Below are 17,548 nucleotides of genomic sequence, written 5' to 3' on the forward strand. Positions count from 1 at the left end.
GAATTTTCATAGAAAAATAGGCCCTCGTTTACAAGTAAGCTACCTAGGCTTTTATTAACTCGGATTTAATGGGCTCCTATTTTGAATGTCAAATTGTGGTGAAAATTGTGTATGCTGTTAATTCAACTTGAAATAATTATTTAGATATTTAAATTCAGCTCATAGAATACTGTTTTAGGGGAAGAAATCCATATCAGAGAATTATGGTTTCATGCTATGAATTTTAATTAGTTACTTATTGATAGTACTTTACTTTAGTTGTCTATTTTTACCAATTCCTTGACATTTTGTGGGTGTAGCATTCATAAGAGTATGGAATGTAGAACTAGCACATTGTGTTACTTGAGTTTGATCCATAGTAAGTTTCATTCTAATGATTCCTTTTTTTGTTTAAACATAAATTGCTGAGTTGAAACAATGACCTATTTGTATGTTTTGAAAGAATTTTTTGTTGTTTTAAACAGCTCTGCTACTTAGCGACATGTGTGACATTTTGCAAATTACCTTTCTGATGTCTGTAAAATCAGTATAATAACTGTGCCTCATGGAGTGTTGTGAGGCTTAGTTGATATACTGTGTGCAGATGGTCCTAACGTAGTGTCTGGCATTGTATAACGTAGTAATCCTATTTATTAAGTTACATTAATTCCACTGTCTGGAAATTCAAGAAAGATTTCTGGTCCCTTGTCCTCACCACTTTTCAAGAGGCGCACTGAATTTTGTGCCTGTTTACCCTCTAGGCTGTTGCATATACTTTTTCCTCTGCCATATATATATATATATATTATATAATTGGTGAGTGAATCTTACTTGATTCAAATGATAGCTGCATTGGATATCTGCACGTTACTTTTAACTTTCTTTGAGAAGAATTAGTTTATTCTCTGTGTGTCTTACTCTGTTCTTACCTCTGTTGTAGCGCCAATCACCTTGTATTTTAATCATCTGTTCTTGTGGGCAGGGATCCTATCTTTTTATCGTTCCTTTTTCAACACCAGGTCTGACACCTAGGCAGTGACTATTGATTTCCCTGACAAAGGTTATGAGCAGAACAGATACTGGACCCTATGCTTCTTGACTTCCACCCCAGTACTCTTTTTATTCCTTACCTACTGTTTTTTGAGACAACCGTCCTGCTTAGGAATGCAGCCAAATTGCCTTAAGCATACATCTCATTTATCTCACAGAATATTAAAAAGGTATGTACATGTGGGCTGAGATTTAATTAAATGAATAACTTTTACTGTTTTATCAAGGACATTTTTAAGTGAAACTGGCTTGTTTCATTTTGTTCTGCACTGTGAGTATATGGTGGTGACTGTTAGTACAGTTCTGAGTTGCTGCATTGGCTCTTCCTAAGGCACCAGCAGTTTTACCCACGATTGCTTTTGACGTAGCAGTGCAAATGCCACTGTAATGGAAAAGGTAAATAACACCTTAGTATTGTTATGAAAGTGGTCTTGATCTTGAGTGCCCCCTGAAATGGTTTGGGCCCCCACCCCCCACCCCCGTCCCCCAGAGGTCTGTGGACCATCCTGTGAGAATAGTTGGTAAGAGATATACCACTTGGAAATATGGAAAAAAAATACAGACTTTGGGGAAAAGACTGGCTATTAGCAGAAATGTCGTGTTTTTACCTCAGAATTGACCACATTGAGCAAGCTCACAATTGATAAAGTTGGGCCCTACCTTCTGCACTGACAGCAACTTGCAGTGAGTTTGGGCACTTGAACATAACAGAAGCTGCTGTTTTTTCATGGACTTCTTTTTTCTAGGAGAAGAGATCAACTTTGGGAAATTCATTACGAAGCCTTCAGAAGGACTAACTCTAAGGGTAGAAGACCTTGTAAAACAGTATTTTCAAACTGCAGAGAAGGTAATTTAATTACAGGTCACATATTGAGGAATGGCGATCTTTTAATAACAGATTTTAATTTAGGATATGTATAATTGATAGTTTAAATAAAAGGAATGTTTCCATGGAGTAAGTAGGGTGGCAATTAATTACATTTCATTTATAGCTATTGTACACCAAGAAAAACTGCATGCTTCATTAATGTTATTTATTAATGTTATTATTGTCGCTCTTATTGTTGATGTTGTTATCCTCTTTCTTTTTATCTCTACTGCATAAGTCTGAATCCAGGATTTACTTTTCTTGCATCTTGAACTTGATGTAAGTTCAGAATAACTTTATTAATAATATGGTTGCAGGGTGGTGAAGTTACTCTTATTGTCACGAGTATATGCCTCTTTAAGATCTCTAGTTATATTGGTGTCTTATCGTTGCTGAAACAAATTTCCACAAACGCTGTGGTTTAAAATAACACAAATTTATTAACAGTTCTGTAGGTGAGAAATGTGACATTGGTGTCACTGGACTAAAATCAGAGTGTCAGCAGGGCTGAGTTCCTTTCTGCACGCCCTGAGGTAGAATCCGTTTCTTTGCCACCTTCTTTCTAGAGGTGCCCACATTTCGTGGCTCATGGCCCCCGTCTTCCATCTTCAAAGCCAGCACTGTTGTATCTCTCTGGTCATTTTTCTTGAGTTACTGCTCTCTCCGACACCTTTCTTCTGCCTACCTCTTCCACTTTTAAGGATATTGGTGATTATACTGTGCCCACCTGGATAGTCCCTGATAATCCGATTTTACAGCCAGCTGATTAGCAACCTTAATTTGATCTATAACCTTAGTTCTCCTTTGCCATGTAACATATTCACAGGTCCCAGAGATTAGAATGTGGACATCTTTAGGGGGCCTTTATTCTCCCCACCACACTGGTTAACCTAATCTCTCTTAATCATCTGCTGCCACTTCTGGCCTCTGTAGCCCAGCCAGTCAGGCCTCTGCATTTTCACCTGTCCGGTACTCTATTCTCGTTTCTACTTTGCTTTATCTGGTTCTTAATTACTGTCCATTGTTTTGTTTTGTTTTCTTTCTTTTACTTTCAATAGCTAGATAAGTGTTTTGTCTTTTTACCCCGGAAACATTATTCTGTAACTGTCCTTGCTCATACAAAATTATTTTGTAAGGAATATTTTCTACATCCAGTGATTTGTATCTCTCTTACAGAATGTGCAACTCTCACTTCTAACAGAGAGGGGAATGGGTGAAGCAGTACAAGAATTTGTGGACAAAGAAGAGAAAGATGCCATAGAGGAATTAGTGAAATACCAGTTGGAAAAAACACAGCGATTTCTTAAAGAGCGTCATATTGATGCCCTAGAAGATAAAATCGATGAAGAGGTGAGTAACTAATTTGGGGGGGGATAAGTCTGTTCAGACAGTCTCTTAAGTGTAGCTCTGAGTTTCTTTCTGGTAAACCACTAATTAGTTTCTCTGACTTGTTTAGTTTCCTCATCTGTGAAGTTGAGATCTTAAAATGAGGATGAAATTAGAAAATGTTTAATAAGTGTCTTAAATATGATTGATACCCAATAAATGTTAGTTTTGTTCCCCGTAGATAGTATTGTCTCTTGAAGATCATGAAAGTGCTTTAAAATGAACCTTGTGGCATGAAAATTTCTAGTCATTTCAAATTTTTAGTAAGTTTTGATTGAGATTTTGAATTTCATCTAGAAAATACATTTCTCTCTAAGCATAAAAGTAGTGGAAAAAAATCACAGAGGAAAAGCTCTTTAGATTTAACTACATAAAAATTTTAAATGTTTGCATGTCAAATTGTCAAAAACCAATTAGAAAGTATTGACATGGAGAAAATATTTGCATGTAGGCAGAAAAAGGGTTAATATTCCTAATATAATATTAAAGTGCTCTTATAAATCTTAAGAAAAATATTAAACATTTCAATGGAATAATGAACAAAGGACTGGAATAGGTGGTTCACCAAAGAAACATAAGAGACTAATAAGCATATGAAAATAGTGTTTAGCCTAGGATGAGCAAAAGAAACTCAAAATTAAATGTCTGTTTAATCCTTGAACAACACGGGGGTTAAGGGCTCTGATCCCTGGACAGTTGAAAATTCCCATTTAACTTTGACTCCACCAAAACTTAAGTACAGTGATGCCTCAGTATCCGTGAGCCACTGGGTGCAGGATCCCTCCCACAGAATTCACAGATACCACATTTCACAGATACGCAAATCCCTTATAAAAACGATGCCATAGATAAACAATCCCTTCTGTGAAAAATAGAACAATGCATACATACAGTGGACCCTCCGTATCCGTGGACTCCCAAGCTTGGGTGGAAAATACTACTTTTGACTCGCATTTGGTTGAATCCACAGATGTGAAACCTGGTGATAGGGAGGGCCAACTGTATATTTTTTGAAAAAAAAGACAAATGTAAGTGGACCTATGCAGTTCAAACCCATGCTGTTCAAGGGTCAACTGCATTTTTTATTTGTCAAAGCAGCAACAATTTGAGAAAAATATTTAGTACTCAGCTGGTAGGAGTATCAAGTTTGAAGAACCGCTCAGAACACTGTTGGCACATCGAGCCAGCTCATTTCTCTCTGAACGAAATGAGTATGTCACATACCACCTAGAGCACTCTTACATCCTGTGTTATCTTTTTAAAAAATTGTTATTCCTGTATTTTCCTTCTACTGAATCAGAATATGTTGTTATTTCTTTCAACAAACAAAACTGGACCCTATTTCCCTTTAGGTACAACTCTATATTTCTTTTTTCCTCTTTTACAGCAGAATTGCTTCAAACACTGTTTTATATTTGCTGACCTGCTACTTTGCTCTCCTTTTTCTCTTCAACCCATCTATTCCCGGGGTTTTGATCTTATCATTCTAGCGAAACTATTCTTGTCAAGGTCACCGATGACCTTCATTGCTAAATCCACTGGCAGTTCTTCATGTTAAATCTCATTTGACATTTTGAGACCTTTTTTTCATTGACTTTTAGGACACTACGTTCTTCTGGTTTTCTCCCTACCTCATTGTGTATTCTCAATTTCTATTGTTGATTCCTCTCATCTCTTCAACAGCTTAAGTTGGAGTCCCCAGAGCTCAGTCTTTGGACCCCTTCTTTATCTACACATTCCCATTGTCATTTCATCCAGCAGTACCATGTTTCGTGGTGACTTTCAGAAATCTAACCCAAATTTCTCCTCTAAACTCAAGACTTCTGTAGCCTACAGCCTGCTAGGTATTTGCCCTTGGATGTTTACTAGATACCTCAAACTTTTAACATTCCCATCTGAATCACTAATTCTCAGCCTCTGCTCTCTCTGTAGTGTTCTAGTGGAAGCACCATTCTTTGATTTACTCAGACCAAAATCACTGAAGTCGGCCTTGACTCTGCTTTCTGTACCTGTATCTTGTCTATGAATCCTTTTGGCCCTCCCTTCAGAACACATACAGAATGTGACTATTTCTCCCCACCTTCGTCACTACCAGTGGTCTACGGCACCCCCAGAGAGCCTCCAAACTGGTCTTCCTGTTTCCGTCCTTGCCCTTCCTCCATTCCCTGTTCTGTCCTCAATTCAGCTGTCAGTGATTCTAATATATTTCAGATGAAGTCACTCCTGCCTGAAAATAAGTCTTTATAGTTGCCCACAAGGCCATATTCAGTCTGGCTTCCTGTTACTTCTTTACCTTCATATCTGCTTTAGCGACAGCGACCTCCTTGTTGTTTTATACCAGGCATGCTTCTGCCCCAGGGCACTTGCATATATTCTTTCAAGTAGGATGATTTTCCCCAGTTATTGGCAAGACTCATCCCCTACCTTTTAAAACCTTTGCTCGTGTATTACCCTTAGTGAAGCCTTTCATGTTCATCCTATTCAGATGTAACCCTGTCCTTCCTGCTTTAGTTTTCTCTGAACACTTACCACCTTTTGCAGAGATTTCACAGGGTCAGATATTTGAAAGGACTCATAAGACCGCACTGAGCAGACTCACTAAAGGTTTTTATTTGTAGGCAACTGTTATAGTATAGGAAGAAAAAGAGTATAGGGAGGCATTTGGGAGCTGAGAGGCACCAGATATAACTTCCCCATGTCCAGTTTGCACACAGTGTACCCTGGATTGAACACCAAGATTTGTGCAGAAGTTCCCAGGGGATCTTTTATACCCCTCTGGTCACATAACCAATTCATGCCTAACTGGCTATTTAGGTTGAAAACCATTACTGAATAAACTGGCCCTGGGAGTGCCAGAGTTTCCTCAGAGATGACTAACTTCCCAGTCTAACTGGAACTTGATCCTGCACTGTGACTTGATCCTTCTAAAATACAATATAATTTTTTGTTTTGTTTATTGACTACCCTTACGCACACACACAGTCACTCTCACACACTGTAAGCTCCATGAGGGCAGAATTTTTAACTGTTGTGTTCATTGTTGTAGTCTCAATTCCTACAATTGCACTTGCCGCATAGTAGTAGCTTAGTAAATAGGAGCTGAGTAAATTAATAAATGAGTGGAGCTTATGAATAACTATATAAGAACCTTGTGAGCGGGAACCAATACAAAAGGTATCTCTAGTATCCTTCATGGTACCAGGACCATGGTCAGCAAACAGCAAACATTCAATAGTTGGCTGTTCATAAAGTGCAGATTCAGGGGCCCACCCACTTCAGACACCATTTCACAGAGCCTCCTGGGTGTCTGCAGCTGTATGCACAAGAACGATTGGAGCGATGTAATAAATAATTCAAACTGTTCATAGAGAGATTTTAAACTGCTTTACTGGAGTATACCACCCATAGCATATTAGAATTTTCCTTGGCAGTCTTACAGACTATTTTTCAGTGACTTGGAGCATTTTGGCAGCAGGTAATAAAATTTTGATTAGGGCCAATGTTTTTTAATCTTTTTTAGAGTACATTTCCTTACATTAAAATTTCAGAAAGCCACTGGGAAAATATAATTTCTTAAATCAATCTTTTGTGAGACAAAACTACTTAAATTTCCAAGTTTTATGTTGTAATGGAAACCATCTGTTAATCAGTTGGAGCCCATTGTTGTATCATTTACGTTATAGAAATAAGCAACATGTTTGTGATTTACTCTGTTGTAACCCAGGTACGTCGTTTCAGAGAAAGCAGACAAAAAAATGCTAATGAAGAAGATGATGAAGTTCGAGAGGTAATTTTTCTGCTGTAAATTCCTGTGCTTGTTTGTCAGTTTGTTAAATTAGAATAACTAGTAGGTTTATTTAGAATAGTCAGTCCACAGGACCTGAATTGGGTGAATAGGACAGAGCAGGGGGTGGCTGAGGACAGCTGCTTTTGACTTATTCCAGTTCAGCCTACAGATATTCTGCTTGCCAATATTCTCCTGTTTTCCTTTTGCTCTTGTCTAAGATTTGTTTAATTGTGTGTGTTTGGGGGTGGGGTAGGGCTATCATATACCACAAGAACCCTTATTAATCAAAATTATACTTAATTGTTATCAAAGCATCTTACCAGTATAAGGTAAACTACCCCATTGAGCTAATATTCGGGGCAAAAAGGAAGAAACTTAGTATTTTGGTTAGCAGCGTTATCGTAGGTAGGTACAGTGTCCCCTGGCCTTTCTAAAATGTTGAAATTAGCTTAATCACCATCATTTCTGTCTTTTCAGTCTCTGGAGTTTAGGAACTTGAGGTTAGCAACCATTTGCTTAAATTTGGGCCTCTATCTGTTACTTGGTGAATCCACGATTGAAATATATTTTATTTTCTTATTCTCCTTAAAGTTTTATGATTGCTATTTAGTATTTAAAAGTTATTTATATGCTGTTGGGATTTTGTCTTGATTGTTTTCATTCAACATTTTGTATAGAAGCTATTATGGGTAGCCATTCTGCTTTGTATTAGGATTACAAATACGAAAAAAGGTATAGTCTGTGTCCACCAGAGAGTCTCAGTTTAGTAGTTGAGACAGACATGTAGGAAGAGAATATATTAAACCATATGACCTGGAGTTTCATCCTCATTGAATTAGTGCGGCTGTCCTTAATAGTCCTTAATAGTCCATTTTCGTTTCCTAAATAATTCAGCACTGTAGCAGACAGGTGGTGAATTTGAAAGAGTTGAAGCACTTGATACACCCTCTAATTAACTTTTACAAATCCCACTATTTTCTCTGTTACAATAAAGGAGGAATTACTAGGAGTTCTCTCCCCACCGCCTTAAATAGTACTTTTGCTTTTAGCACACTCCTTTGCTAAAAGTCAATACCTGAGACACTAAGAAGGAAAAGGGAAAAAACCTTGCTTAAGGAGATGGGGACTTTTTCCCCTGAACTCTTCCAGTGGAACCCCTGTTTAAGTAGCTGAAATACCACAGCCTTTGATGTCAAGCAATTTTAGACCCTGAAATAGGAAAAATCAGTTATCAAATAATTCTTCTGTACCATCTCTAGAAGCCATGAGATAGTCTCTAAGCCTTTAAAAAAATTTTAAATAAAACTTCCAAGTCTAAATCTGATTTACTTCATAATATGACATTACGTCCTTGCGATTTAGGATTTTAGATTGATCCAATAATGCTACTTACCTGGAATTTTAAGAAATAGGAAAGTGACATTTTTTGACATTTTCTTTCCTCTGTCTTATAATAAAAGTTTGACATTTTGTGACGCTCCCCTTCCTCACCAAATTGTGTCCCAGTTTATTAGAATATGTATAGATATGAACAGTATAGTAACTCAGTTTATAAACTTTCCCTAGAAAGAATATGCCAGGAGAATCTTCTAAAGGTCTAGTTGTAAGTTTCACAGATATCTTTCCCTTGTACTACTTACACTATCTCCATGGAGGGAGATAGGAAGTTTGGCAACATAAACTAAACTGGCAGTACTGCCAATATTCAGTACAGTTCCCCCCCTCCCCCCCCACACACACACTGTGCCTTGCATTCTAGCCTTCAGTAATTGATTACCAAACTAAAAGCTACCACCATCCACTAAATTTCACACTCAACATTCCTGACATCAAAGTCATTCTCCTAAATAAATGTATTGGTAAAAACAGAACTGATACCTACATGGCTTTTTTCATTACTGTTTTCAAGGGGGGAAAGGAAATGGTATTTGTTGCATTTTTGCTATATGCATTACTCACACATTATCTCAGTTTTCATTTTACAAATGAGGAGACTGAGGCTAGACTGAAGGATACATGGTGGGGCTGGAATTTGCACCTATTTCTACCCCCAAGTATAGACTTTGCCACCATACTATGTCCTGTCAAAATTGTATATTATAATAACATTAATACAGTGCATAGCCAATGAATGGCTAAAAATGTAAGACTGCTAGAACTATTATGCAGCACATCACAATCACTGTTCATAGTAAGCCCAGATGCAACTGCTGTACCATTTATAAGATGGTTTTTGGAAGCTATGAGGAGGAGGAGGATGTAGATTTGGGACCCTTTACCACATTTATTATATTTGTACTCATCTTACGGAGTGCCCTTATAGGAGAAAGAGTGTTTGAAAAGTGGCGAGAATGAATGCTACAGAGAAATGATTCCTGGTTCTTAGATTATTTGGCTTAAACTTGATTACCCTTTTCAGTTGAATAGGTTACAGAAACATTTCTTTCCAATGGATCCTTTGTGTTTGAAGCCACTAACCTCAGTTTTTCATTAACCTTTTAAAGAGTAAGAGTGAACATTTTATTCAAGGAAGGCAGGAGAGGTCATAACAAATTATATATGGGAGTTTTTCAGAAGAAAGAACTTCTGGGTTTGGATTTTCAGCTTATGTTTTAAGACTGGTAATCAGGGCTTCCTAGGTAGTTTTTTTGGCATTCTATGGGGTGTTATAAATTTTTTCATTCTCAGCATACTATTTAGAACTTGACTTAATGGAGTTTGAGACTTTCCCAAGCTGTAATTTACAGCTTTGCAGAATCATTTAGCTCAGAGTATGAATCCCAGTACCCTGCTTAAATGATTTAAACAAAGAGGCAAACAAAAGCATTAGCCCTTTTATTTAGAGAAAAACATGCTTTAAGTTCTCTTGTTCATATGGAAAAACTCTTAAGTATTTTCTTTAATTATAAATTCACATGTAAATAAAAAGCCAAACAATAATTATTTTAGGCTTTGCAGGCCCCATATGGTCTGTCTCATTTTTTTTACAATCCTTTAAAAATGTAAAAACTATTCTTAGTCTGATCCACAGTCTGTAGTTTCTTTGGTCTCTAATGTCTTATGTTGTATCCAAATAATGAGGCAGGGTTGATAACCCTCTTTCAAACTGTAATACCAAGTACTGTCAACAGAATGAAAAGGCATCCCACAGGATGGGAGAAGATATTTGCAAATCATATATCTGATACAGGATTAATATCCAGAATATAAAGAGCTCCTAAATTTAACAACAATAAAACAACCCAATTTAAAGGTGGACAAAGGACTTGGATAGATATTTTTCCAAAGAAGAATACATATAACCAGTAAGCACATGAAAAGATGTTCAACATTACTAATAGTTAGGGAAATGCTAATCAAAACCACGAGACACCACTTCATAACCCGAAGGATGGCTATTATCCAAGAACTAGAAAATAACAATAACAAGTATTGGCAAGAATACAGAGAAATTGGAACCTTTGTGCGTTGCTGGTGGGAATATAAAAGCTACTATGGAAACTAGTATAATGGTTCCTCAAAAAATTAAACATAGAATTACTGTATGACCTAGCAGTTCCACTTCTGTGTATTTACCCAAAAGAGTTGAAGGCAGGGACTTGAACAGATATTTATTTGTACATCAATGTTTAAAGTGTTATTGACAATAGCCAACAGGTAGTAACAATCCAAATGTCCATCAAAAGATTAATGGATAAACAAAATGTGATATATATATATATATAGAGAGAGAGAGAGAGAGAGAGAGAGAGAGAGATACAGAGATAGAGATAAATACATATCCAGCAGAATATTATTTAGCTTTAAAAGGAATGATAACTATGATACATACTACAGCCTGAATGATTCTTGAAAACATCAAGTGAAGTAAGGCAGACACAGAAGGACAAATATTGTACATATTGTACGATTTCACTTAAATAAGACACCTAGAGTAGTCAAATTCATACAGAAAGTAGAGTAGCGATTAGCAGGGGGTTGGGGTTACTAGGGAATGGGGGGTTATTGTTTCAATGACTGGAGTTTCAGTTTGGGATGATGAAAAAGTTGTGGAGCTGAATGATGGCGGTAGTTGCACAACCGTGAATGTGCTTAATACCACTGAATGATACACTTAAAAATGGTTAAAATGGTAAGTTTTTATGTTACGTATATTTACCACAATTTTAAAAAGTGTAATACTAGGACAGTATGTTTTCAAAACTCACAAAAAAGTGTATGGAAACATCATCTTGCCCTTGGCTCTAGACCTGCGCTCATAAGGTAAATTCTTACAAGTAATGTACTTCAAAGATATCAGTAAAGTCTATTGCACAGAAAAGGTAGAGTAAAAATACTATTTAAATGTAATGTTGGAACTCAAACATTACATAAAATGAAGACACAATATTTAGACAAAAAGAAAATACAAAATTTGGAAATGATGGTAATTCATTCCATGAAATAATAATCCTACAAAGGCATATGCATTTAAAATTTTGCTAGATTCTGCCAGATTGTTCCAAAGATGTCAAAATAGTTTACATTCCAACCAGTAGTATTTGGGAGACTTTATGTCCCCATGTCTTTGTCATCATGATGTATTTACTACCTCTTTTGATCTTTACAAATCTAAGGGGTGAGAAATTATTTCTTGTTGTTTTTAATTAATAGAACTTTCATTACTAGTGAATCTGAACAGTTTATAAGTCACATTGATATGAAACACCTGGTCATGTTCTTTGTTCACCTGGTCATTTTCTTTTTGGCTAGGACATTGGTCTTTCTCTAATTGATTTGTAAGATCACCTACATGAAAGTGTGTGTGTGTGTGTGTGTGTGTGTGTGTGTGTGTGTGTGTGTGGTGTGTGTGTGTGGGGGGGGGCATATTTAGGGTTTTTGTCATATAAGAAGGATCCACCGATTCCTGAGGGGTTTTTTGTTTGTTTAAATCCAGAATGGATGATGAATTAAATGCCTTTTTTAGCATCTGCAGAAATAAGCATGTGGAGTTTTTCCTCCTGTGTTCTATTAATATGGTGAATTGCTACTATTAATACGTATCCTCAGTGTCTCTTTGTGAACTTCCTGGTAATGGGTATACTGGTCTTTCTACATGTTCCTGGATCTTCTTTGTTTGCTTTAATATTCCTAAGTAAGACACTGTAATTTGCTTTATGCATGCAGTCCTTTGTCAGTTTTCAGTACCATGTTCTGCTGGCTTTATAAAAAGAAATTGGAATTTTTCTTTATGCTCTGGTACTATTGAAATAGCTGTGGAATTATCTGTTCTTTGAGGATTGGGTAGAATTTACCTGTGAAATGGTGTAGTTACTTTTTGGAGAGTGTAGTTCTTTTAACAAGTTTCTCTGATAATTAGTCTGTTGAGACTGTCTTTTCTTGGCTCTGGTTAGGTCATTATTTTCCAAATTATTTAGAATTGAGCAGAATATTTTGTCATGATTCTTTCGTTTTCCTTGGATCTTCCCCCCACCCCCATTCTCATTTCTTTTTTTAATTTAATAATTTAATTCATTGCTTTCATTATTTCATATGTTCTGACATGCATTATTATTTTCTAGATATTCTAAAATTTTAGTTTTGTTTTACAGTTTGGAGTCAGGGTTTTTGTTTTCCTATTCTAATTTTATTGTGTGTTGATTAGACAGTATAATACTCTTTTTACTATTTAGAATGTATTGATATCTTTCTTAATACCCGATTTTATAGTTAAAATATCCCATAGGGTCTTGAAAAGAAGTATATTATTTATTTTCAAAGTATAGAGTTCAACATGTATTAGTTAGATCTAGTTTATTAATTATGTAATTTAGGTCTCATTTTTTCTTTTAAATCTACTGTTTTTCTAATGTACAGCCGCAGCTGGTTCTTGTTATTCGTGGTAGTTATGTTCTGTAAATTCACTGGAAGTACTAAATTAGTGAACACTGAAATTTGCTTCTGTTACAGGAAATAAAAGAGAGGTTCTTGGCTTCATGTAGGAAAGAATTCAAACATGAGTCAGTGTAGAGTTTTGAAGTAAAATGAAGTTTATTTAGCAGAGAGTAAGGAAGGAAAGAATGGCCACCTCTCAAACAGTGGCAGTCTCTAATTGGTACTGGAAGAGAGACGCCCTCCATCCCCGGGGCTAGGGTTTATGTTTTCTGCTTTCATGGAAAATTTAATTGGTATGGGGGGAAAGGAGGACAGACGAACAATGGTAAGTTTATCTTTAACTTCAGTAAGGTGATGCAAGAAAAACAGGGGCAGGTTGGTTTTTAACTCTTGGAAAGCACAACCTGTGTGTAATTTGCCATGGACTTAACTGTAGGGATCGTCCTAACAGAATGTCTAGTCTTCTAGGGAGAGATTGCTTTGTGTCATTGGCGAATATCTGCCTGAGTTCCGTGTCTTGGAGCACGTAGGCAGCAGGCTTGGAATCCAACCTCTTCGTTCCTTCTTCTGTAAAAATAGTCCTCAAGCCCCTTCCCTATATTACTTCTAGGGGATTGGGTTCCTGCCATCCACTGTTTACAACATTTTCGCCAACTGGTCAATATATAATTTTTTCCATGTGTGTTTCTATTAAAAGACGCCTTATGTAATATACATTCTTGATTTGTTAACATTGAATTCATGGCCAACAGCCCTGTAACAGCCCAAGCTGCCTGAATGAAGCTTATCTGACACGTGTATTTCCTCTAAGGCATATCACAGTCTTCTTGGAGTTAAGAACACGACACAACATTTCAGCAGTGCACTCTGGGGCCATTTAAAATGTGAAGTCACCAACCAAAAGCATGAAATTGTAAAAAATGGGACATTAAATATGCTATGAAAGGGACACATGTTTAAAGTACAAGAGCTGAAACAAGAAGGCTGAGTGTCACATTGTTTGACCTCACCTGTGCATGTGTGTGTCAGGAGACTCAGAATTTTCACCACTTTGTGCATGTCCATAAATGGCCATGAAAGTATCAAGAGTGTTGTTTTTGGGTTACACATAAATTTTGGCAAGTAGGTGAATTTCTAAGTATGGAATCCAATAATGAGGAGTGACTATTTCATCTGGGATAAGAAAGATGAATCGAAATCTTTTTCTACTATTTTAAAGTATTTTTCGTTGCATTCCCTAAAGTTGTTTTCTTTTTGCGTTGTAATGCCATGTGAGCCCTCCCTGTACTGACACAGGTGTGTTTCACCGCAGCTCAGAGCAGCATTATGAAGCTGGATTACTTCGCACCTCCCACCACCCACTCCACTCCTATTTCTATTCTACCCTGCCTGCTTTGTTCTCATCTCCTCATTTAGCCCTGTCTCTTTATTTCATGGCATTACAGAGAGCTTAGAAATGCTCTGTGTGCCTCTTCTTAGACCCAGAATTTATCATTTGAAGCAAGAAAGACTGTCTTCATGGCGTCTTTGATATATACCGGGGATGCCAAAAATATGTATACACATGACTTGTATTCATCTTTTGTTATCGGTATATATTGAGTATTACAATTTTAATACAGTTTTTTCCTTTCTTAAAATGTGTATACCTTTTTTTTTTTTGGAACTCTCTGTGTGTGTGTGTTTGTTAATTTGTAACTCTGTATGTAGATCAGTTTTGGAGAGCTCTACACTGCCTGAAACTCTTCCCCACGTACTCCCTTAGCAGGGTCAAATATTCACCATACCCATTAACTCTTCATAGATTTTGTGTTTTGAAGTTAGAGTTCTTTTCTAGTATAATTGAAAATGTATTGTATTTTACTTTTGTTCTCATTGTGTTACATTTTGATTGGCTTAAGGGAAGAGATCAGGGCATCATTGTTTTTATTCTATTTTTAATCATTTCAGCATTAATCAGAACATTTCGTTAAGTCTCAAACGTGTTTTTTCTAGTCATTTTCTCATCAAACTGAAATTTGTGGCATATTCTTGGTCCTAAGGTTTGTATTCTTTTTCCAGGCCTTCAATTGCTATATTTTACTTCATTCTTTTTATCATATATTTATAAGAGATTATTGCTCTTGTTTTTCTGATTATAAAAGTAATGTTTTATAAAAAGTATGATGTAGAAAATTTGTAATATTCAAGAATAAAGAAGAAAACAAAGCACCCTAAAATTTTATCACCCAGAGATAACAGCTATTTTTGTATAAGTTTTTTTCTTGTTATTCATTAAGAGCCTGTCATACAAAGTAGCTCAAATGGTGCCAGTCTCTTACAAATGGAGCTGTTGAATTAGGGACAGTAGCCAATATTCCTCCCAGTTCTGAAAGTGCTGATTCTGTGACATTTTATCTTTTTTGGTAACCCTTTTCAAAAGGTCTCATTTTCCAGGTAGCATTTTAAATTGATTGGACAAATCATAGGCATTGAATTTGATTGATGGGGTTCTCCTGTTTTACATTTTTATAGCATGGTTAGTAAAAAATAATATAGACATTTGACAATGTTTAATGTTCATCTGAATGACCAGACTCATGACTTTTAGGATCTTGCATTGTCTACTCACGTGTACTTTTTCCTCTTGTCCCTCGCAGGCCATGACCAGGGCCAGAGCCCTCAGATCACAGTCAGAGGACTCCGCTTCCGCCTTTAGTGCCGATGACTTGATGAGTAGAGATTTGGCAGAACAGATGGCTGATGATTCTGATGATAGCATTGTAGTACCAGCCACCAAAGGAAGAGGCCGAGGAAGAGGCCGAAGAGGAGGAAGAGGGCAGAATGTAGCATCCAGAGGAGGGTCTCAGCGGGGAAGAGGTTGGCATCGAGTACAGTCTTTTGCAGATAGTCAGAGTTGGCCATTGAGTGGGAAATACAGAATTGTCCTTTACAATGTATTTTTATAATGCATGAAGTCAGTCTTTCATGTAATTCTGACATGTACATTTTACTTAAATAAATTCTGAATGGCTGCACACACATAAATGTACCTTTTGAGTACATTTAATGTCTTATTTACTCTTACATGTACAAAGTAATGATAAGGCAAGTAATGAGCTGTTAAGGAAAATGGCTAGCAAATGGCCACGACGACAGGAAGAAAACTCCAGATCATAAAAAGTATTATTCTTATTACTGTCATAAGATACAGATGCCCACATTTTTATAAAGTGGCTTCGTAAAATTTGTTTGAAAAGGAAAACCACCCCAAAATAATTTGATTTCTTAAAGCAATTATTAATATTAATTTCTATCATTGTTTAATGTTACACTGTTATCATTGAATAGTCCAAACAATAGAAAATAGTCATCTAGTGACTTCCTTATGCATTTATAAATCCATCCCTAGGAATATTTTTAAATTATTTTTATTAAATATTTTTCCATAGGGACTTTATTCTGGTAAAATGGATAGTACCTTAGTTAAAAATCTCCAGGGAGAGAAATCCTCCTCTTCTAGTGATAATTATTTTCATTATCCTTACATTTATAAAATTTTTCCTTAAATTATAATTGGAACAATATGAACCAAATGTGGCCTAAGTACAGTCTCTGAAAATTGACTGATCAGACTCTAGATGTTTCTTTTTATATACATCTTTGGCTTTTTACACATAAACTATGTTTTGACATAAGTTTATTTAGATTTCATTTTGGTATTGTTTTAAAAAAAACCTTAGCTGCTGATGGACTTGTATATTGACTGCTCATTATTCTAACAGCAGGCACTGGTCTGGAGACATCTACTCGAAGCAGAAGTTCAAAGGCCACTACGTCAACATTTAGAAATATGTCTATTACAGATGGTGAGTACGGACTGCAAATGATTATCTAGCAATTATTTGTAAATTCCAACCAAGCAAGACCTAGGAAACCCCATTAGTAAACCTCATTGGTTTGTGTTGCCATCATGAGAGAATCAAAAGGGTCTTAGAATCACAGGGTAAATTGTTCTAATTTAAAAGATTTTCACCATTTATTGAAGCTCTTAAGGTGAGCTTTAAAGATTAATTTTTATAATCTTTTACTTTCAGACAAATTTGATTATTTCCCTTTTATAGAGTGATCACTAAGACAGAAAAGACAATTGGTCAGTACATTAACACTGATCAAGAGAGGAGAAACTGCTTGCTAATGTATTATTTACTTTCTTTCCTCATGCTGCTTTTGCCTCTACTGTTAGTATAGAGAAGTCATGTGAGCTGTATTTAAGGGAAATTATGGTTAGGGTTCTTTGAATTAATTTCATGTACATGTTGTGGTCTAAAAATGGTCCTCAAACTAAGGGGACCTATTTCTGTGAACTATTTTTAATAATAATACAAAATTTTAATAGACTATTTTAAATAGTATGGTTTAAAATATGGAGAGCCACTGAAGTTATTAGTCAGATTTGTGAAGATATGTGTTAAAATAGGTTGTGATTTTTTTTTCTATCTAGTATTCAGAGTATGTCCATATACATGTATTTTATTTACATTATCTTATTATTTGAGATTACTTTTATAGCTAGGATTAATTTTTGACAGATTGAGGAGTTGGACTAAATTGCACAAGGCGAA

The 17,548-nt window shown here is 36.0% G+C and overlaps 1 protein-coding gene across 3 annotated transcripts in view; it reads left to right on the top strand.

The window, feature by feature from the left end:
* MRE11 (MRE11 homolog, double strand break repair nuclease) overlaps positions 1-17,548 on the top strand; it is a 62,640-nt gene that overhangs the window by 24,091 nt on the left and 21,001 nt on the right. For all 3 annotated transcript variants that reach the window (XM_019737562.2, XM_019737559.2, XM_074335591.1), the window contains 5 exons: positions 1,776-1,876; positions 3,074-3,247; positions 7,008-7,070; positions 15,584-15,803; positions 16,709-16,792. In XM_019737562.2, coding sequence (XP_019593121.1) covers positions 1,776-1,876; positions 3,074-3,247; positions 7,008-7,070; positions 15,584-15,803; positions 16,709-16,792 — 642 coding nt within the window. The remainder of the gene's footprint in view (positions 1-1,775; positions 1,877-3,073; positions 3,248-7,007; positions 7,071-15,583; positions 15,804-16,708; positions 16,793-17,548) is intronic.

This window comes from Rhinolophus sinicus, linkage group LG06 (assembly GCF_036562045.2).
Source record: "Rhinolophus sinicus isolate RSC01 linkage group LG06, ASM3656204v1, whole genome shotgun sequence".
Classification (NCBI taxonomy): Eukaryota; Metazoa; Chordata; class Mammalia; order Chiroptera; family Rhinolophidae; genus Rhinolophus; species Rhinolophus sinicus.